The sequence below is a fragment of the Hylobates moloch genome, unplaced genomic scaffold, assembly GCF_009828535.3.
Source record: "Hylobates moloch isolate HMO894 unplaced genomic scaffold, HMol_V3 SCAFFOLD_22, whole genome shotgun sequence".
Taxonomy (NCBI): domain Eukaryota; kingdom Metazoa; phylum Chordata; class Mammalia; order Primates; family Hylobatidae; genus Hylobates; species Hylobates moloch.
In genome coordinates, this window is record NW_026652297.1 from 33,147,397 (window position 1) to 33,170,648 (window position 23,252).

The 23,252-nt window shown below is 40.7% G+C and overlaps 1 protein-coding gene across 8 annotated transcripts in view; it reads right to left on the reverse strand.

The window, feature by feature from the left end:
- The window catches only part of FBXO16 (F-box protein 16), a 64,418-nt gene that overhangs the window by 27,433 nt on the left and 13,733 nt on the right, over positions 1-23,252 (reverse strand). For 5 of the 8 annotated variants that reach the window (XM_032143764.2, XM_032143768.2, XM_058433473.1 and 2 more), the window contains exons 3-5: positions 18,593-18,628; positions 8,144-8,350; positions 1,429-1,593 (exon numbers count right to left, since the gene is read on the reverse strand). In XM_032143764.2, coding sequence (XP_031999655.1) covers positions 1,429-1,593; positions 8,144-8,350; positions 18,593-18,628 — 408 coding nt within the window. Of the gene's footprint in view, positions 1-1,428; positions 1,594-8,143; positions 8,351-9,047; positions 9,094-18,592; positions 18,629-23,252 lie in introns of all 8 variants that reach the window. The other 3 variants (XM_032143769.2, XM_058433474.1, XM_058433475.1) reach the window with 2 other exon arrangements.

Here is a 23,252-nt window from a genome sequence, read left to right on the forward strand (position 1 = left end):
CAAGTGATCCTCCCAACTCAGCCTCCCAAGTAGCTGGAACTGCAGGAGTGTGCTACCACACCCAGCTAATTTTTAAATGTTCTGTAGAGACAGGGTCTTCCTATGTTATACAAGCTGGTCTCAAACTCCTGGCCTCAAGAAATCCTCCTGCCATGGCCTCCCTAAGTGCTGGGATTATAGGCATAAACCACTGTGCCTGGCCCCAAAGTCAGTTATATATATGAAACTCACAACTTCTTTTCATTTTACTAGTTGGTTAATCACTTTCCTCTCCTCTGTCCCTGAACAGCCTGAGCTTCAGCTATTGCTCCCTAACTGAGAATGAGATGCAAGAGAAGTCTCACTAGGAAAGGAGTCAGAGCTACGGGAATTTTCAAGAGAACTTTAGAAATTCTTCACTTAAAACTCTCTTTTTAAAAGAAATCCTCATGGAGCATACCAACTACTGAAATCAGAAAGATTTTTATCATTGCAATTGTAACAATATTAATTATGCATAGTTTATTACTGTATTAAGTGTAGATGGAGTCTATTTCAAGAAAACACAATAAAGCCTAAACGGAAATAAGCAAGCTAGGAGTTGACTGTTCATATTTCAAAAGGATTCTCCAGTTTTAACAGGATTCATTGCCATTTTTTTCACAAGCTTTAATACCCCTGTGGTTTTAAAAATCATTTTAAAAATTTAATTTACACATAATTTTTCAGGAACTCATCTATTGTACAAAATGATACACAACTCTGCATGTGTATAGATAATGCTATAAACAAAGGGCTCATAAAATTTTCCCATAAATTATCTCATTAGCCGGGACTATACGAATGAATATAAGCATTGGTTAGAATGCATAGGAAGCTACTAGAAAAAATTATTCTTGCATTATTTACTTTTTATGAATATATGTAAATGCTCTACATTGCTTAGTTCCTAGCAAAAACTAAGAATTCTAATATGCCCATGAGGCCCTTCCCTGATGACTCATTTACTAGAAAACTTTTCCTTATAAACGATACAAAAATAAACTTCAGCTCACTTGGTAGAATCACAGAAAATTTGAATTAGTAAAGTAAAACTTGAAGACCCACAGGTAACAAATACTTCATGTTACCCACAGAGTCCCCATGTCAGAACTGTCTGATGTCACTGTCAGAGACACAGAAACCAGGGACCCAGACAGAGAAAGAAGTTCCATGGTCCTAACCGCCGGGATGCAACTGTGGTTTTGGAGTGGCAAATGAGGGCTCTCAACTAACATGAATGTCTTGAAAACAACTATGAAGTCTCAGAAAAGGGGAATTTTGAAATCACAGTATATGTCCTTTGAAATACCTCCCTTCCCCAACTTCCAATCTGATGCTTTATTCTTAGTTCTAGAATTTGCAAAGAGCCGATGTTTGCAAGCTTGCGGCTTTCTGTCTAAAATTCACCTTAGGCTTGGTAACATGAAGTTCCTTCACCATTTGAATATAGTGCTTCTTCCAGATCCCCTGCTCAAAGGGAGTTGGAGAGAAATTGATGTACCAGTTAAACCGTAAACATTTCAGCATCCAGAGCTGGTCCAGCTCAGCTAGGTTCTTCCAATGCCAGCACACCTGGAAAAACAATTACAATTAAAAAAACCAAATCAAACAACCCCCTCAGTTTACATGCCCACTTTCTCTAGGTTTTGAGCTGTCATCCTGGACCTGAGATAACTTTTTTGTCCTTTGCCTCCAAACCATAGCTTAAATGGTTACCTCCTACCTGAAGTGTTTCCTACCCAGGCAGATTTAAAGTAAATTAGCATTTGCTTTAAACGCTAATTCAGATTTAGAATCAGAGTCAATTAATATTTATGGAGCACCTATTAATTATCTTCATAGCAACCTAGGGAGGTAAGTACAATTATTACTCTCATATTGCAAATGAGGAAATTGAGGCTCAGATAGACTTTGGAACTTTCTAGAGGTTTCTGAAGGTCATATAAAAGTTGTATAAGGATTATATAAACTCAGGTCTGCACTTTGTTTATTCTTTTCATGGTGTGCTTCCTTTTCCCTCCTGTATAAGTCCATTTTCACATTGCTGATAAAGACATACCCGAGACTGGGTAACTTATAAAGAGAAAGATGTTTAATGGACTCACAGTTCCATGTGGCTGGGGAGGCCTCACAATCATGGTGGAAGGCGAAAGGCATGTCTTACATGGCGGCAGGCAAGAGAGAATGAAAGCCAAGCAAAAGGGGAAACCCTTTATAAAACTATCAGATCTCATAAGAGTGACTCACTACCATGAGAACAGTATGGGAGAAACCACCCCCATGATTCAATTTTCTCCCACTGGGTCCCTCCCACAACACGTGGGCATTATGGGAGCTACAATTCAAGATGAGACATAGGTGGGGACATAGCCTAACCATATCACCTCCATTCTTTCAATTTCACTAAATATAAATTTTATAAATGGAATATAATCACTGATACTATGTGATGTATAGAGCCTTTAGGATTCTACAAAGCATAAAGCATTTATTCTGTACATACCAGTTCCATAGCATTATGGCTAATCCCACCCATCCAGCAAATGGCAGAGATGGCCCTACTATGTGTAGCAATATTTATAATAATTTACCCAAGGGTTTGAATAAGTCTTGCCAGAAACTAGAATCAAGTTCACATATAAAGTTGAAACTAGGGATTCAATGTCTTAGTTGTAGGAGTTGCAAAGATGACATAAAACCTTCAAGCCCAAATTTCACCCTTAGAAAACTGGCCTCGGCCGGGCGCGGTGGCTCACGCTTGTAATCCCAGCACTTTGGGAGGCCGAGGCGGGCGGATCACGAGGTCAGGAGATCGAGACCACAGTGAAACCCCGTCTCTACTAAAAATACAAAAAATTAGCCGGGCGTGGTGGCGGGCACCTGTAGTCCCAGCTACTTGGAGAGGCGGAGGCAGGAGAATGGTGTGAACCCAGGAGGTGGAGCTTGCAGTGAGCCGAGATTGAGCCACTGCACTCCAGCCTGGGCGACAGAGTGAGACCCTGTCTCAAAAAAAAAAAAAGAAAACTGGCCTCTTTGTCAAGATTAATTAAATAATTAATAATTTTTGAGTGCCCCCTCACCCCCAAAAGGGGAACACTCTGTAATGGCCCTTGCTATCCATACACCTATTTTTCTATTCCTCTTTGCCTCCCTCCTTCCACCCACCTTTTATTGAGTTCCTACTATGTTTAGCATTGTTTTATGTGCAGAAGATGAGGCGTTGAGGAAAGAGTAGGGCACAATTAGAAGAAATAAAAGACTCAGGAAAGGTTAGGGAAGGAGGAAAAAGTTTAGAGGATTTGATAGAGCCCTGCAGGCAGCAACAGAAATCACATTTAGTTTGTTCGACCCAGAAATGAAACAACACCCACCTCATCTCCAATGATAAATTAGCTCAGAATTCAATGGAGAGATGGAGTGTTTGGGAAAGGGAAGGGGGAGAAAAGTCTCTCAATCTCTCAATTCTCATTCCTTTTCTCTTCTTCTTCTTCTTTTTTTTTTTTTTTTTGAGACAGAGTTTTGCTCTTGTTGCCCAGGCTGGAGTGCAGTGGCACGGTCTTGGCTCACTGCAACCTCCTCTTCCCGGGATCAAGCCATTCTCCTGCCTCAGCCTCCTGAGTAGGTGGGATTACAGGCATGCACCACCACGCCCATCTAATTTTGTATGTTTAGTAGAGATGGGGTTTCTCCTCTTCTTTAAATCATGGTTTGACCTGAGTACTTAAGTTGTTTTTCTTCCCAAGGCAAATAGAGTTTTTGTTTTTTGTGTTTTTGTGTTATTTTGTTTGTTTAAAGGTAGAGAGGAATGAAGAGAATTGAAAGGTAAGTAAGAGCTTTCGAATCAAGACACAATTCCTCCACAACCTTCCATCTTTTTAAAACAGCAACGACTTTATATGGTTTACTTTAAATCTAGCTGAAGAATGATGGTCTGTGTCTTCCCCACAGTCAGTGGTGAGAAGAAATTATGACTTACAGTGCATAAAGATGGTAGAATTAGCTATTTCAAATAACATTTACCTCTAATAATAATATTATCCTTGTGGAAAATGAAAAATTCTGAGAAGTTTAACCCATGACCCCATTAATCAGAGATGACCATTATTGACAACCTGGTAGAGTTCTTCTCCTTTCAGTCCTTATTTGAAGTATATACAAAAGAAAATTGGGAAACTCTATATACAACTTAAAATCTTTCTTTATTTTAAATATTATAGTACCTCTGTTCTTCCAAAACATGTTTACTAATGGTTGCATAATAATGCATCATAGGCTGGGCGCAGTGGCTCACGCTTGTAATCCCAGCATTTTGAGAGGCCAAGGCAAGTGGATCACCTGAGGCCAGGAGTTCTAGACCTGCCTGGCCAACATGGCGAAACCCCGTCTTTCCTAAAAATACAAAAATTAGCTGGGCGTGGTGACATGCACCTGTAATCCCAGCTACTCAGGAGGCTGAGGCAGGAGAATTGCTTTAACCCGGGGTGGGCCGAGGTTGCAGTGAGCCGAGGATCGAGCCATTGCACTCCAGCCTGGGCGACAAGAGCGAGACTCTGTCTCAAATAATAATAATAATAATAATAATAATAATAATAATAATAATAATAAAATAATAATAATAATAATAATAATAATAATAATAATAATAATAATAATGCATCATATATGGCTGTATGATACCCTCTTAGTACTGGGCATCCAGATTGCTATGTTCTTTTAAAAAATCATTTCAGGCCAGGTGTCGTGGCTCATGCCTGTAATCCCAGCACTTTGGGAGGCCAAGGTGAGCAGATCACTTGAGGTCAGGAGTTTGAGACCAGCCTGGCCAACATAGTGAAACCGTGCCTCTACTAGTAAAGTACAAAAATTAGCCAGACATGGTGGCGCATGCTGTAATCCCAGATACTCGCGAGGCTGAGGTAAGAGAATTGCTTGAACCCAGGAGGTGGAGGTTGCAGTGAGCCAAGATTGTGCCACTGCACTCCAGTCTGAGCAACAGAGCAAGACTCCATCTCAAAAAAAAAAAAAAAAAAATCATTTTTGGAATAGGTATCTGCAAATTAATACCAAATTCAAAGAAACAAAAAATCATTTTTAGAATAGGTATGTGAGTATTAATACCAAATTCAAAGAAACAAACATCACTACCCCCCAGTTACCCATTCTTCTCCTTGGATGACACCACTGTTACCAGTTTCACCAGAATATTCTAGGCATATAGTAACATATATATATATATATTTTTTTTTTTTTTTTTTTTTTTTGAGACAGGGTCTCACTTTGTGACCCCAGCTAGAGTGCAGTGGCATGATCTTGGCTCACTGCAGCCTCCAACTCCCAGATTCAAGCAACCGTCCTGCCTCAGCCCCCCAAGTACCTGGGATTATAGGTGCACACACCACCACACTGGGCTAATTTTTGTATTTATAATAAAGATGAGTTTTCACCATATTGGCCAGGCTGGTTTCAAACTCCTGACCTCAAGTGATCTGCCCACCTTGGCCTCCTAAAGTGCTAGGATTACAGGTGTGAACCACCTCTGCGCCTGGCCTACCTGGCTAATTTTTAACTTTTGTAGAGACAGGGTCTTGCTATGTTGCCCAGGCTAGAGTACAATGCTGCAATCTTGGCTCATTGCAGCTTTAACCTCCTGGGCTCCTTCCTCAGCCTCTCCAGTAGTTGGGAATTTGGGCATGTGTCACCGCACCTGGCTAATTTTTATATTTTTTGTAGAGATGGGGGTCTCGCTATAATACCCAGGTCAGTCTCAAACTCTTGGCCTCAAGTGATCGCCAGCCTTGGCCTCCCAAAGTGCTGGGATTACAGTCAAGTCACTGTGCCTGGCCATATATATTCTTTACTCTTTACAAAATGGTAGGACAGTTCTACAACTCTGCTTTTTTTTTTTTTTTTCCAATGACATATCTTGAGATAGTTGCAACTTATTTACCCAGTCCTTCCTGGTAGACATTTTCATTGTTTCCAACCTGTTGCTAGGACAGACAATGCTGCAATATTCTTACACAGGTATGGCTTTTACCATGTTGCAGGATACCCATCAGACAAATTCCAAGAAGTGGAACTGCTGGGGCAAAGGGAATTTTTATTTGAAATGTTAACACTGCCCATTGGTTCTCCACGGTGGTTACATCAATTTATCTAACAGCAATATATGAAAGTTCTTGTTTCCCCACATCCTCACCAATACAGAATATTATCATTTAAAACAAATCTCAATCTGAGTCATGAAAGATGGCATGCCATAATGAGGCTAAGCATCTTACATATTTTAGAGACATCTGCATTTCTTTTTCTGTAGATTACTTGTTCATTTCCTTTGCTCATTTTTATGCTGGGTTGTTGGTCTTTTTTTTTTTCTTAATATAGATTTATAAGAGTTCTTTAAAAAAAAAAAAAAGAAATTAGCCCTTTGCATGCAATCGATTTTTTTCCCTGCCTACTGTTTGGATTTATTTATGGTGTTCTGTTCCATGAAGAATATCTTAATTTTTATAGTCACAATTTAAAAATCTGCTTCTTCATTCTTGCTCATGATACATGAAATGAAGAAAGCAAGTTTTAAATTGCATATTTTCTTTTAAGACTTCTGGGTATCATGGGAATACTCACAAAGGCTTCCTTTCTTGTTTTCTTTGAGGACTTTAATAGTTTCCTTTGGTTTTATCTGTCTTTTATCCTACTGAAATTTTTTTTTTTTCCAGAGGGTTGCTCAATTGCCCCTACGCCATTTATTGAATAATACATTTTTTTTTTTTTGAGACAGAGTCTCACTCTGTTGCCCAGGCTGTTGTGTAGTGGCACAGTCATAGTTCAGTGAAGCCTCAACCTTCTGGGTTCAAGTAATCCTCCCACTTCAGCCTCCCAAGTAGCTGGGACCACAGGCACACGTCACCACACCCACCTAATTTTAAAATGTTTTGTAAAGACGAGGTTTCCCTATGTTGCCCAGGCTAGTCTTGAACCCCTAGGCTCAGGCAATCCTCCCACCTCAGCCTCCCAAAGTGCTGGGATTACAGGTGTGAGCCACCACACCCGGACCCATATTTTCTCCCACATTCATTTTCTTCATTTTAAAAACTAAAGTTAACATGTCACACATATATGAATGCACACTGGCGGGTAATTTCTGGTCTTGCCAGACTCTATGAAAAGACTCAACAAAATGACTACCAGTTTTACATCTAAAATAATTTAACTTCACTTTAATACAGGACGAATTACTTGTAAAAGAAAAAAAAAGTAACAATCAGCTCCTTTTCCAAGGCCTGTATGAGCACACCTACCCACTTGGATCTCTTTTAGTCTCATTCTCTTTTGTACATATCTCATTAGGCCCTTATTTTGAGCTTTTTCATTCATGAATGCCCTGTGCTCTACAGTTGATGACCTTATTGCAGCTGAATGCTGTGCAGTATAAGACAGTCCTGCTGATGAACCATTTCTTACATGTGTATTTAATTCCCCAACTAGCTAATTCTTCTTTGTTGTACACTAATGTGGCTTATACTTTTTTCCCCATTTGAGTTCTAAATAGAGGTGGACACAAAGATGGTGAAGGTTAATCCAAATGTACAAACATATTGATCATCCCTTCTCTTTCTTAGTTTTGCGTGTGTGTGTTTGTGTATGTGTGTTTGTGTGTACGTGTGTATATGTGTGCATGTTTATGTGTTTGTATGTTTGTGTTTATGTGTGTATGTGTATGTGTACGTGTGTGTTTATTTGTGTAGATGCATTTGTGTGTGTTTGTGCACGTATGTATTTGTGTGTGCATGTGTATCTGTATGTTTGTGTTTGTGTGTATGTGTGTATATGTGTATGTGTGTTTGTGTGTATATTTGTTTGTGTATATGTGTGTATGTGTGTTTGTGTGCATTTGTGTGTGTATGTGTATATGTATGTGTGTATATGTGTATATGTGTGTTTATGAGTATATGTGTGTCTATGTGTATATTTGTGTATATTTGTGTGTATGTGTGCATGAGTGTTTGTGTGTGTGTGTGTGTGTGTATATGCCTGTGTTTCCCCTTAACTTCTAGTTTCAAGTTTCAAGTTTCCTAAGGCTGTCCTCACAAAACACCACACACCCCTTCCTTGCCTTTACCTGTGCACAACGACAAAGGCTCCGGGGGTCCAGGAAAGAAAAGATGTATAAAGATAACACCCTTGGAAGCTTGGTCGTAAAGTCCAGGGCTTCTGCTGGAATTTTCTCTTGAAGCTTTCGACAGCAGAACTTTTGCTGAGACAGCGAGCAGCGCTCCAACAGACCTGTGAGGATTCTTCTTCTTTGAGAGTCTGTCCATTTGTCAAACTAGAAAAACAAAACAAAGCAAAATGTAAAAAGCTCCAGGTTTAGTCTGATAGCAGATTCATTATGAGTTAGAGATGACAATGGCATAGAAAGGGAGTTTAGTAATTTATTTCTAGTATTTATTTCCCTAATCCGCAAATTCCATGCTTTGCCACCTGTCTTCTCTCACATTTATATGGGAGCATGTGCATGACCTAAGTGTGCACACAGAAGTGCATGTGACCTCAAAACTTGCAGTCACATATGAACAGTAAATTGGGAGCTGGCCATATTCATAAACTGAGAATATATCTGCTTATAAAAGACAATTTTAAGATAAAATAACTGCGCAGCTCCTCCCCCCAAATAGTTTCTGCATTATCCCATCAGTGCTTAAAACAGCAGGACCAGAAACAAACCCTTGTATTCACAATTGGAGATAAAGTATTACAAGCAAATATCCCTCAGAAGGAAAGTATATTGGGGTAAATTCTCACTAGTATGTAAATGACTGATATGATTGGAGAGGATGTGTTGATAAAGGAGGACTTGAAGAGAGGAAGTGAATGCCAAAGGAAGCCAGGGTATGTCCAACAATTGGCTACTTCACAATTTTCCTCAGAGATTACCCTGAACAACACCCAAGATCAGGGAATGACCAAGGATAAGCACCTTGAGACTGCCCAAAACCAAAAGAGAAAAAGGGAACAACACCTACCAGCTCAGTGAGCCACTTCACTGGAAGTCTAAATCTCTTTTCTTCCCTGGCCCATTGGGGAAGAGAAAATAGGGAAGTTTGAGCTGGTTGTATTTTTGTATATTATTGCATTTCACATATAGATATTCAGTACAGTTATTATAAACAGAATTTTTTTTTTTGAGACGGAGTCTCACTCTGTCACCTAGACTGGAGTGCAGTGGCACAATCTTGGCTCACTGCAACCTCCACCTCCTGGGTTCAAGTGATTCTCCTGCCTCAGCCTCCCGAGTAGCTGGGACTACAGGCACGTGCCATCACGCCTGGCTAACTTTAGTATTTTTAGTAGAGACAGGGTTTCACCATGTTGGTCAGGCTGGTCTCAAACTTCTGACCTCGTGATCTGCCCACCTTGGCCTCCCAAAGTGCTGAGACTACAGGTGTAAGCCACTGTGCCCGGCTATAACCAGAATTTTATAATCTGTTGATAATATTTTAGTCATAATCATAAAATACACTGACTACCTAAAAAGGCATGTAAAAGAAAAATTTATTTTTTGCAAGCCTTCCAACAAGTTAACTTCGTCACAGTTGTACAATGTATTTTAAATTTAATTTGATTTTTTTTTTCTTTTTGGCTTCTCAAGGGTCAACTTGATATATATTTTTTAATTAGTAGCGTTAAAAAACAAAATGTTAACAAATTGCATTTAAAGATCTAATTGGCTTTTATTAGCGATTCATGAATCAGGTAGCATCCCATTAGAAGAACAGATAAGAGCTCCTCAGAGCTGAGCAGAGGAGGTTGGTTGGCTTCAGGGGCAGAAAAGGGTTGAAGAAAAGAAAAATAGGCCCCGTGTGGTGGCTCATGTCTGTAATCTCAGCACTTTGGGAGGCAGAGGCAGGAGAATCTCTTGAGCCCGGGAATTTGAAACCAGCCTGAGCAACACCCCATCTGCACAAAAATATAAAAAGTTAGCTGGGTATGGTGGTGCACGCCTGTGGTCCCAGCTACTTGGGAGGCTGAGGTGGGAGAATTGCTTGAGCCCGGGTGGTGGAGGCTGCAGTGAGCTGTGGTTATGCCATGGCACTCCAGCCTGCGCAACAGAGAGAGGCCCTGTCAATAAAAATAAAAAATAAAAATAAAAAAAAGCAGAAATAAGGAACAAAAAGTGGATTGATTGTTTCAGAGTTACTTTCCTCATAAGATTAAAACAGAGAGGACTTTCTTATGCCAGCTCAGATAAACTGGGGCCCTTCAGATTGGTTGCTGTGAATCTCCTGTTTTGTTTTGTTTTTTTTTTTTTTGGTCCTGTTTTTCATTTTAAATTTAAACTGGCACTTTTTAAAGTTCAGTTTGATTACGTGAGAGTGCCTCCATTCTGGGTTGGTTTGGTCTGTTGGGGCCTGGTATAGGAGCTCAGTCCAAAACAAGGGCCTTCCATAAATTTTAACATTAGAGGCACGGTGGCTCATGCCTGGGAGGCTGAGGCCGGTGGATCACGTGAGGTCGGGAGTTCAAGACCAGCCTGACCAACATGGAGAAACCCCGTCTCTAATGAAAACACAAAATTAGCCAGGCATGGTGGTACATGCCTGTAATTCCAGCTATTCGGGAGTGTGAGGCAGGAGAATCGCTTGAACCCAGGAGGCAGAGGTTGCGGTGAGCCGAGATTGCGCCATTGCACTCCAGCCTGGGCAACAAGAGCAAAAACGCTGTCTCAAACAAACAAACAAACAAAAAATTAACAGTAGAATAACAGTAGAAATACTTCCTAATTAAAACTATTCACTACTATAGATTTATTCTATGACCCACAAATCTCACTTTGGAGACTATCACTGCGGTGGGGAGGAGGGGGACCCTAAAATGAAAAAACAAAAACTTTAACTGCGAAGACCACAGGAATAAAACTGATTCATGTGTGAGTGTTCCCTGACTCCTCCTAGCCCCGTTTCTGTACAAGCCATGTCTCCAACTCTCATAAAAGGAGACTTGTGGCCGGGAGCGGTGGCTCACGCCTATAATCCCAGCACTTTGGGAGGCCGAGGTGGGTGGATCACGAAGTCAGGAGATAGAGACCATCCTGGCTAACACGGTGAAACCCCGTCTCTACTGAAAAAAAAAGCCAGGCATGGTGGCAGGCGCCTGTAGTCCCAGTTGCTCGGGAGGCTGAGGCAGGAGAATGGTGTGAACCTGGAAGGCGGTGCTTGTAGTTAGCCAAGATCATGCCACTGCACTCCAGCCTGGGCAACAGAGCAAGACTCCATCTTAAAAAAAAAAAAATAGAGAGAGACTTCTTTCCCAGCTCTTTCAGATGGGTTCTCAGGAGAATAAGTGAAGAGAAACCAGGCCAGAATGGCTATGGCCAGGGGAACTGGCCCTAGAAGCTGAATTGATCTATAAAATAAGACCCAAAAGGAAGGTGAGAGGCGAGAGAGGAAGAACAGTTGGAAAGTTGGCTTGACGGGGGTTGCAGGGCTCACAGAGGCGATGGTAGCCTCTATGGCAGCTAGTGTGGGACAGCTGGGGAGTGAAGGAAGATTGGAGGAGTATGGCTGTGAGTTTTGAACTGGATCTCCCATTTTCCTTGAAAGAGACAAAATGAAGATTGGAATTCATTTCATTTATTTTTTATTTCATTCTGTTTTTTTTAGAGACAGGGTCTCGCCGTGTCGCCCAGGTTGGCGTACAGTGGTGCAATCCTAGCTCACTACAGCCTCAACCTCCTGGGCTCAAGGGATCCTCCCACCTCAGCCTTCTGAGTGGCTGGGATGTGCTACCACATCTGGCCTGGAATTCATTCTAAAATTACTTTTGGGCAGTGCTATGTGAGTCTGGTGGGGCTGAGCTACGTTGAGACCCAGGATGATTATGGTTACAAAAAATTTTCATAGGATATTATGGCTGCCACAACAAAATCAAAGATAACTCAAAATGCCTAATAGTAGGGGATCAGCTAAACAAACCATAATATATCAACATGATAGGGGAAAGCAGGGCATTATGGGTTGATGGTGGGCTTAGGAATAAGACAATTTGATGTCTCACTCCCAATATTCTTTTTTTTTTTTTTTTTTTTGAGACGGAGTCTCGCTCTGTCACCCAGGCTGGAGTGCAGTGGCGCAATCTCGGCTCACTGCAAGCTCCGCATCCCGGGTTCACGCCATTCTCCTGCCTCAGCCTCTCCGAGTAGCTGGGACTACAGGTGCCCGCCACCACGCCCGGCTAATTTTTTTTGTATTTTTAGTAGAGACAGGGTTTCACCGTGGTCTCGATCTCCTGACCTCGTGATCCGCCCGCCTCGGCCTCCCAAAGTGCTGGGATTACAAGCGTGAGCCACCGTGCCCGGCCTCACTCCCAATATTCTATTAGTTCTTTTACTTATCAGAAATATGTCAGCCTCGATTTCCTCATTTATACATTAGAGATAATTACATCTACTTTGTAGGGTGGTTGTGAGGATTGAATACAATAATATATGTATAAAATTCCTAATAGAGTGTATGACTCATTGTAGACATGGCAGCTACTATTAGAAAATGTCTTAGCGATGTTAAAAATAATATGTATGTGGGTTAAGTAACTATAAAAAGACGTGCGCATAAAATTACCATGTTTGTACATTGACAAGGATGGAAAGTGCATTGAGAATAAATGAGGTTAGCTCATCTACTTTCCTGCTGTCCCCAAAAGAGAATGGGCTCAGGTTGCAGAATGAGTGATTTAACATGAATATAAAAGAACATTAGTATTATACAATACTGAAGAAATCTATAAAAGAAAACATTAAAACACTCTCTCCAGCGATTAAAAAGATAATTACATTGGTTCCTCATTTATTTCCCTGATTACAATGGTCAGAGGTAATTTGTTTGGCTATGATAGGTGTTCTTTGCCTCAAGGGATTTTCCTTTCTATTTGTGTTTGTTTAGGCTAATAGAAAACTAATTTACATTCCTTAAACTACCAACTGAAGAAGGTTAGATGACTCAGAAGAACGCTGAACAGTAGGAGAAAATCCCTCTAGGATTTAGAAGGTGCTAGAAATAATCCAAAAAGTAGATAATCCATGGAGGGGTTAACTGTACAGGAATTCCGTTATCCCCCACATCTCTTGCGTCACCTCTCAAGCAAAAATATCCCTGAGTAGCCAGGGACCTCATGTATGAGATTGGGGGACCGTCAGGACCATTATTCTCCTATTCTAGCATCACGTACGGTACCTTGCTTCCCAATTCATTCCTGAAGGATGCCTTTTTTAAGGCTTTCTTGACTCAATGTAACTGTGCACATCCTATTTTTAGAGTAGTTGTTACAAGGATTCTTGCTGCCATTTCAGGAAGTGAGAAGGTTGCTAGGGCGATCAGGTTCCACCCACCTCACACTGAATGGCTAAAAGAGGGTGGGAGGGGGATAAAGAGAGAGGCTTGTTTCTGTTGGCTTATTGGTTATATTATCTCTTCTGGTTGAGTTTCTGAGTCCTATTATCAAAAATTTAATTTCACAAAGTGTAAATACGTTTTTGTCTTAAAAGTTTCAAATAGGGCTGGGTGAGGTGGCTCACGTCTATAGTCCCAGCACTTTGAAAGGCCAACATGGAAGGATTGCTTGAGCCCAGGAGTTCAAGACCAAAACCAGCTGGGCAACGTTGCGAGATCCTGTTTCTTAAAATAAAAAATAAAATAAAATAAAAAGATGGGCATGTTGGTGTAAGCCCGTAGTCCCAGCTACCTGGGAGGCTGAGGTGGGAGGATCACTTGAGCCCAGGAGGTAGAGGTTGCAGTGAGCTGTGATCACACCACTGCACTCAAGCCTTAGCTACAGAGCAAGACTCAGTCTTGAAAAAAAAAAAAAGTTTCAAGCAGGCACATATAGAATCAATAGAATAAAAAATGAAAAGCTTCTTTAACACTGCTCCCCATCAGATCTCACTTCATCTCCCACAGATAACAACTGTTCAAAAGTTTGATGTTCATGCATTTCCTTTTTTTCTAATTAAAAAAAAATTTTTATTAGGGCCGGGTGTGGTGGCTCATGCCTGTAATCCCAGCACTTTGGAAGGCCGAGGCAAGCGGATCACCTGAGGTCAAGAGTTCGAGACCAGCCTGACCAACATGGAGAAACCCCATCTCTACTGAAAACAATTACAAAATTAGCTGGGTGTGGTGGCACATGCCTGTAATCCCAGCTACTCGGGAGGCTGAAGGAGGAAAATGGCTTGAACCCGGGAGGTGGAGGTTGTGGTGCGCCGAGATTGCACCATTGCACTCCAGCCTGGGCAACAAGAGTGAAACCCTGTCTCAGGAAAAAAAAAAAAATTGTTTTCAGAGACAAAGTCTTGCTATGTGACCCAGGCTGGAGTGCAGTGGCTATTCACAGGCATGATCATGGCACACTGCAGCTTCAAACTCCTGGACTCAAGTAATTCTCCTGCTTTAGTCTCTGGATTAGCTGGGACTTGAGGCAAAGCACCACCATGCCTGGAAGATGGTCATGCATTTTTATATATTCACACACACACATATCTCCATCAGCTTGGTGGCAGTGAAATAAATTAGAGTATACCCATCCCAGGGAATACTATGTAGCAGTTTAAAAAATAAACAAAATGGCTGGGCATGGTGGCTCACGCCTATAATACTAGCACTTTGGGAGGCTGAGGCGGGTGGATCGCGAGGTCAGGAGTTCAACACCAGCCTGACAACAAGGTGAAACGTTGTCTCTACTAAAAATACAAAAATTAGCTGGGCATGGTGGCGCACGCCTGTAATCCCAGCTACTCAGGAGGCTGAGGTAGGTGAATCTCTTGAACCCAGGAGGCGGAGGCTGCAGTGAGCTGAGGTCGCGCCAATGCACTCCAGCCTGGGTGACAGAGTGAGACTCTGTCTCAAAATAATAATAATAATAATAATAATAATAATAATAATAATAATAATAAATAAGTGAACAAAATGTAGCCACACATGTCCTGATATGTAATGAACTCCAGAGCTTTTTGTCTTCTCATTCAGTCATAGTAGGATGAATATGGCATTTTCTATTTACTCAATTTACTACTGATACCATTACTACTAATACCTTTCCCGTAGGAAGAAAGAAAAAGGAGGAGGAGGAGCAGTATCTTGGCACATGCTTTTTCATGCCTTTTCATGTTCTGAATGAATATTTCTCTAGTATACATAAATAGAAGCTCAAACGGTATGTGCATTTAAAATTTTAACAGATCCTGTCAAATTGTCTTTAAAAGGTCTTTACCATTTTACATTCCCTCCAAGTGAGTTTAAAAGTATCTTCCTGCTTTCCAGTGAATCCTTTCTTATAGGTTATATTATATATAATATACACATAATGAAGAGCTATATATATTATCTAGCTCTTCAATTTTTGCCATATAGGCAAGGAAGAGAGAATTTGGGAATTTCGTTGTTTTCATTTGCATTTCTCTGATTTTGGTAAAATTGAGCATATTTTATATGCTTATTGTTCATTTTTTAATATTCCTCATTCTTATATTAGCCCATTATTCTGTAGGGATATTTGTATTTTTCTTATTGACTTGTAGGAACTCTTTATATATCCTGGATATTCATCATTTTTCTATCATGCAGTTTGCAAAATAGTTTTCCCTGTTTCTCTTTTGAATTCTAACTCTGATTATGGTTGTTTCCAGCAAGTTAAAAGTGATGCCATCTACTTTATTAAAATGGGGTATTATGTTAGTATTATTTATATTAGCAACAGAGCAGAAGCTGAGAGAAAATCTGAGATTCTTTCTCTTTTCACTTCTCCTGCAGTGTTCTCTCTCAATTTGGGAGGCGATCGCCTTTTCTAACAGGGATTGAAGGGCAGAGAAGATTTGAGAGGAAGGGGATTAAGTAGCAGCATGAAACAGCAAAGTAGAAGAGCTTTTCAGTTTCTCTTAATTATTTTATTTGCTGTTGTACAGAACATTAGACAGAATCATGTGCAAATAAATGAACAAAAATTGCCAAATTATATGGCCAAATACAAAAATACTTCCGGGCTGTCTATCATTGAATACAATTCATATTATATTATATCTCTCACTGTCTAGATTCTTTTTTAAAAAATGATTTCACTTCTAATACTAGATTAAATTTTAAAACTAAGACAGTGCTTGATGCCTACAGTGAAAATCCCAAGTAATGCTAAGTAAAAACACTGGTATCCTTATTTCCCCTTCCTTCCTTCCTTTCCTTCCTTCCTTCCTTCCTTCCTTCCTTCCTTCCTTCCTTCCTTTCTTTCGAAAATGCATTTCTTATGTTACTGTCTTGTCCATGAAACACACAAACAAAAAAAATCTAAAAATTAAAATGGAGACAGAAATGTAAATAAAGATAAATTAGAAATATCTCCCTTAAGCCCAATTCATTGGGTTTTTGCAGGGGTATATAGGCTACCATATGACTTAGTGATTTTAAGGAATAAGTTTGTTTGGGGAAAGGAGAAAAACAAGAGACCATTATTTGTTGATTTACAAAATATCTGTTAATGCCTGGTAAGCATCAAGAAATGTACAACGAAAAACAGGATAGAAGCCAGCCCTGCCTCCGTAGATTATTCTCTTGAAGAAACAAAACAGAGAATCTCACACACAAAAAAAGCCCAGAGATGGATATTTTGATCATCACCCAGGGACGGCCATTGAGACTTTGTGTCCCTCCTTTTGAGGAACAGATGAGAAAGTCCTAGTTTTTGATGAAGGATAGTTGTATCTTGTTAGGTAAAAACATAACATTGTTACAGTTCTTGTATCTAAGTGTCAGGATCTATAGAAGGGTATATATGAATGCTGAGTAGCCAAATGGGTAAACTGTGCTGGTTACTAAGCTACTGTCCCTTAGATCCAAATTCATCTTTCTATTTTGGGGTTTGTTTGTTTGTTTTGAGATATGGTCTTTCTCTGTTGCCCAGGCTGGACTGCACCAGTGCAACAGCTCACTACAGCCTTGAACTCTTGGGCTCAAGCAATCCTCCTGCCTTACCCATCCCAAGTAGCTGGGACTATAGGAATGCACCACCACGCCTGGCTAATTTTTTTAATTATTATTTTTGTAGATATGGGGTCTTGTTATGTTGCCCAGGCTAGTCTCAAACTCCTGGCCTTAAGCTCTCCTCCTCCCTCAGCCTCCCAAAGTACTGGTATTACAGTTGTGAGCCATTGCACCTGACCCAAATCCACCTTTCTGTGCTCTACTTTGTGAGCATAGAAGGCAGGATCTCTTGGGCTGGGCATGTGGTTCACACCTGTAATCCCAGCACTTCGGGAGGTCAAGGGGGGGTGGATCACCTGAGGTCAGGAGTTCAAGACCAGCCTGGCCAACATGGTGAAACTCCGTCTCTACTAAAAATACAACAAACTAGCCAGGCGTAGTGGTGGGCACCTGTAATCCCAGCTACTCAGGAGGCTGAGGCAGGAGAATCACTTGAACCTGGGAGGCAGAGGAGGTTGCAGTGATCCGAGATGGTGCCATTACACTCCAGCCTGGGCAACAAGAGCAAAACTCCGTCTCAAAAAAAGAAAAGAAGGCAGGATCTCTATCACCATATTTCTCCTTTGACAGCTGGCTCCCTGATAAATGCTGCCAATGAGGAGGAAGGTGCCAGAGGGAAACTGAGGGAGGAGAAACTTACTCCTATTTGGTTGCTGTTCCTATCAGGATCACCTAACTCTTTACCCTGACAGTAGCCATTGATTCCGAGGTCCAGCTTTTTTTCCCATACACCCAGAACCATCATGCTTCACCCACGTATCAGAACCAGCTGGTTGTGATGTCATCTACTTTATTCCATAGAAATCTGGCTTCCCTATGGGGCTGAAGGTCTTCCCTCTGAGCTCCCAGTACCAGGAAAGCTGATGGTAGCTAATTCCCGCAGTTCTATCTCCCTGGAACCGCAGCATTCCCTTTTTGTCTCTTCTGTTCTCCAATATTTGCTTAACCAATCCTTTTCATTTAATTATGTCTGTTAAAGTAAGATACGACTTCTGTTTTCCTGACCAAATCCTAACTGATACCTACAGAAAGCACCTGCCATGCTTCTCAGGAAATGAGGAAGCACTCCCTTAAATCCAAGCTGAATTCTCTGGCCTCTGTGGTAATGCTATAGACTGAATGTTTACATCACCCCCAAATTCATGTTGAAATCTCAACCCCCCAGTGTGATGGGATTAGGAGGTGGGGCCTTTGTGAAGTGATTAGGTCATGAGGATGGGGCCCTCATGAAGGGGATTATTGTCCTTATAAAGGAGACCCCAGATAACTCATTCTCCCTCTTGTGCCATGTGAGGACACAGTGAGGAGGTGGCTGTCTATGAAGAGAGGCCTCAGCAGACACTGAATCTGCCAGCACCTTGATCTTGAGCTTCCTAAGCCTCCGGAACCATGAAAAATAAATGTCTGGGGTTTTTTTCTTTCTATCCAAGTTGAATAAAATATGTCTGTTATTTATAAGCCACCCAGTCTGATTTTTTAATAGCAGCCTGAAAGATGAAAACAGATAACATAACATAATGCAAAAATAGCACATTTTAAATGTTTACCCATTTGCCAAGCAGGGCTCTTCTTTCTTCAAATACCTACAGTAAGTAAAAAAGAATATGGTAATTTCATATATCATAGTTCAAAATACCCATTACAAGAAGATATCATTAAGGGATCGGTGAATAAACATTCATTGTATCAACTGAATATTAAAAGACAGATTCTACTCCTGAGGTTATGTATTTTTACCCTGGGCAAGGTTTCTCTCTCTTTTTTCTTTCAGTTTCTACATGTGGAATAATTCATATGAAAGAAGAAGTAATAAGGCTGGGTTCAGTGGCTCACACCTGTAATCCCAGCACTTTGGGAGGCCAAGGCAGGCAGATCATTTGAGCTAGGGAGTTTAAGAGCAGCCTGGGCAACATGGTGAGACCCCATCTCTACCAAAATACAAAAACTTAGCCAGGCATGGTGGTGTGTCCCTGCAGTCCCAGCTGAGGCTGAAGTGGGAGGATCGCTTGAGCCCAGGGAGTTGAGGCTGCAGTGAGCTATGATCATGTCACTGTACTTCTAATCTGGGTGACAGAGCCAGACCCTGTCTCAAAAAAAACAAACAAAAAAAAAAGAAAAAAAGAAAAGAAGAAGAAGAAAGAAGTAATAGTTTTTTAAAGGGAAAGAAATTTTAAAAATGGAATTATAAAGAGAAATTAATTTTACAATTTGAAAGGAGATGAAAAAACTAACAAAAAAACAGGAATATGAAACTCCTCCCCCATCTGAAATGTTTCAATATTAATAGTATGAGAATTTACAAAACAGGTGAATGATCAGTTCTGTTTTTCTATTTCAGTGTATACACATATCAGTGGGCGTGTAAGTACGTACACATCTGTAGGATTAGAAATGTGTGTGTGTGCACTTCTGGGCTTCCACTTGAATATTTATTGGTATAGGTTTATTACAATATACTATTTAGGACAGAAACTAAGTCTTATTCATCTTGACATCTCCAGTAGAGTGCTTACAGAGCATGTTACAGGTATCTATGTTTATTGAATTGAATGAATGTGATTGTCAGAATGAATATCCTTATGGATGTATCAGTACAATGTGAGTATCTTTATATATTGGTGTCGAGGTGTTTTTCTGAGCATCACTGCATATGTATACTTCAGTGAGTGAGGAAAGGAAGACTAATGTGGGGACACGTGGCAGAGAAGGGGGTTATTAAGAGAGGAAGAGAGAGTAATGAACATATGTGAATGTCTCACTTGCTTTATCCCATACACGCTCTGTCAGCTTTCAAAATCAGGATTGATGTTTTTCCCTTCTCTTGGCACTTGCTACATTCTCTAGTGCTGTAAGAATGTTCCCACTTGGAGAGGTGGCTCAGGCCTGTTTCTTCTCTTTTTATGGAAGAGGCTGAGGAGCTGGTTTTATGCTTCCCACAGATCGTCTTTCCTTCCTTTTTTAACTCTCAAGCTCTGGTTGCCAAGGACATACAAAATAGGAATTGAAATAACTGGTTCAGCCACCACCTTGGGACCAGTGAAATGTCAGTTTTGCTCTTGGCCAGGGAATCTCTTCTGTCACAGACAGACACTTTTTGCACATAAGAGAAGAAGAAAAAGACCCTCCCCCGCAGCTAACTGCCACCTGGGCTACCAGGACCCTCAAATAATGGCAACAGATAAACTCAGAATTTCTAGATGAAAAGAAGTAGAAGAGAATCTGTAGAACACAGAAGATTCAAAATATCTGGATTCAAACATTGTCTGAATTCTTCTCTATCAATCATGCATCGCCCAACCTGTGCAACCAGTGTTGTCACTTTTCTGATGCCCAGGGATTTCTCTCCTCCTAACTCTTACTCAATTTATAGCTCACGCTTCACTTAGACTTTATAGTGTTTGTTTTGCTCTCTAGTGGTTTCTGTTAATTTTATCTTCCCAAGTAGATTACAACCACTTTCTCTTACATGCTCCACAGAATCCTCAAGTACAGAGTCCATGGAAGGCCCTCAATAAACCATTTTGCTGATTGACTAACAACAAGAAGAAAGCTTCAGAAGTCATAGAATTTTAGAGCTAAAAGGAATCCTAAAGGTCTTTTTGTTCGATTCCTATATTTTAGAAAGGATAAGCAGGGACCTAAGAGGTTATATTTACAGATATTTTAAAAATCTCTGGGTCCAAACTATGTGTTCAGCTCAACACTGCACTTGATTCCTCACCAGATCCTTGGTCTTCCCCATTCTGACTTACATTCTTGATGAACTTCTGCCCATGCTTTGGCCTAACTATAGGAAGAAGAAGAGACCACAACAGAGCTTCAAGAGGAAGTTGAAGCATGGTGTCCGATGATGATGTGGCCCATTGGAAACAAAAGGAAACTGACTTAAAGGGGAAAAGACAGTCAACAAGAAGGTAGTAGAAAAGGAATGGGGTGGATGTTGGGAAGTGCTACACAGGTTAAAGCACGAGACAAAGTCTAAACAGAGTCCACGCAATTCCAGCTCTTTACCAGGAGGCATCTAGACTCAAGCAGAAACTGATGGGACAGAAGGGGTGGAGGAAAGACACTAGACTGAAAGTCAGGAGACCTCAGATCTGGTTCTGACTCTACCCTTGACAAGATGTATCATTTTGGGCAGATAATTTTGTTGTCAGGTTCTCAGTTGGACTTATAGTCTTATGCACCCTGGTTTGGAGCAAGTCTTTATTTCAAAGATTTGCAATCAGGTTCTTCATTTTAAAGAGCTGGAAAACAAAGTATTTCTTCCAAATGGAAATATTAAAATGGATCTTCTTTTCTTGCAAGATGCTGCAGTCTGTTTATATCACAGTTTACTCAGAGCCTGCTGTTAAGTCAAAATCCCACGGTTGTTATTTTAGTCTGTTGACACTGTAGTTACATATTTTACCATGTGACATCATTACAATGTAGGAGTGAGATATTTAGGGGCCCGTAAATAATGATTGATTGATGGTAACTGGGTGCTTTTTCTCAGAACACTTTTTTAACATGTACTGTACAACATGTGTGAACCATACCCTAAAAGAAATGTGGATCACTTTCTTTTCTTTTAAAAAACTGTGTATATTTAAGGTATACAACTTGATGTTTTGATATACACATACATAATGAAATGTCAAGGAAATTATCCTATCCGTCATCTTCCATAGTTACCTTTCTATGTATGTGTGATAAAGATCACTTTCAATTAAAACACTAGTTGGCAAAGAAATACACACTTTAAAAATATTCCTTCACCCAAAATTCACAATGCTTGAATAACTTACTAATCTGTTATATATGCCTATCCTGATGACGCAGTTGTTTTTTTTTTAGGCATCTAAATTTGAATTTAGAGAATTCAATCTCTCTGCTTAAAGCCTGCTGTGAAGTTAAAATCCTGTGACTCTTATTTTAGTCTAAGATAGTTACATATTTCACATTTTACTACAGAAGAAAGACAAAATTAAAACAAAAACAAAAAACAGGGCCTTAAAATTTCACCGATCATTGGTGACAAATGCCCTCATTTAGAAGTGTGGAAGCCCCTTGAAATTATTGTCTGGATGCCTTTTGGCCGGCTGTCTCCTTGGGCTTATTTATTTATTTATTTATTTATTTATTTATAGACGGAGTCTCGCTCTGTCGCCCAGGCTGGAGTGCAGTGGCGCAATCTCGGCTCACTGCAAGCTCCGCCTCCCGGGTTCACGCCATTCTCCTGCCTCAGCCTCTCCGAGTAGCTGGGACTATAGGCGCCCGCCACCACGCCCGGCTAATTTTTTTGTATTTTTAGTAGAGACAGGGTTTCACCGTGGTTTCGATCTCCTGACCTCGTGATCCGCCCGCCTCGGCCTCCCAAAGTGCTGGGATTACAAGCGTGAGCCACTGCGCCCGGCCGGGCATCTATTTTTAATACTTTTCACACAGTTAGAATGTTAGATCCAGAAGGGATCTTCAAGGTCATCTGATCCAATCCACTCATTTTACAAAGGAGGACAAAGGAGGATAAAGCCCAGAGAAGGTAAAACTGGTACAGCTGATTTGAAACCAGAGTTTTCAATTCCAGAGTTATTGTTCTTTGTTTACTTATATGTATGGGTGTGTGTGTATGTGTGTGTGTGTGTGTGTGTGTGTGTGTATAATATATGATACATATTTATGTCCTAATTTGTTTTAAAATTGGAAACATTGCTGCATTGTATGAAGTAAGAAAATGAAGGCTCTCTCTTCTAACAGACCCTCCTCTGTCCACCAACGCCCATATAACTCTTTGGGAAAAACCAGTATTAACAGTTTGTTATAGCTGGGCATGGTGGTTGATGCTTGTAATCCCAGAGCTTTGGGAGGCTGAAATAGAGGCTCACTTGCGCTCAGGAGTTTGAGACCAGGCCTTTTCTCTAATAAAAATAAAAAAAAATTAGCCAGGCATGGTGGTGTGAGCCTGGTGGTCCCAGCTACTTGGGAGGATGAGGCAGGAAGATCGCTTGAGCCCAGGAGGTGGAGGCTGCAGTGAGCCGTGATTGTGCCACTGTACTCCAGCCCGGGTGACAGAGTGAGATCCTCAAAAACAAACACACACCAGCTTGGCATAATCATATACAAATTCTATGTGTGTGACTCTGTGCATTTGTACACATACTTATGTGTATATATACACACAAAGATTTTTAAAAATAATTTTACGCCATACAAGAACCTAACTAA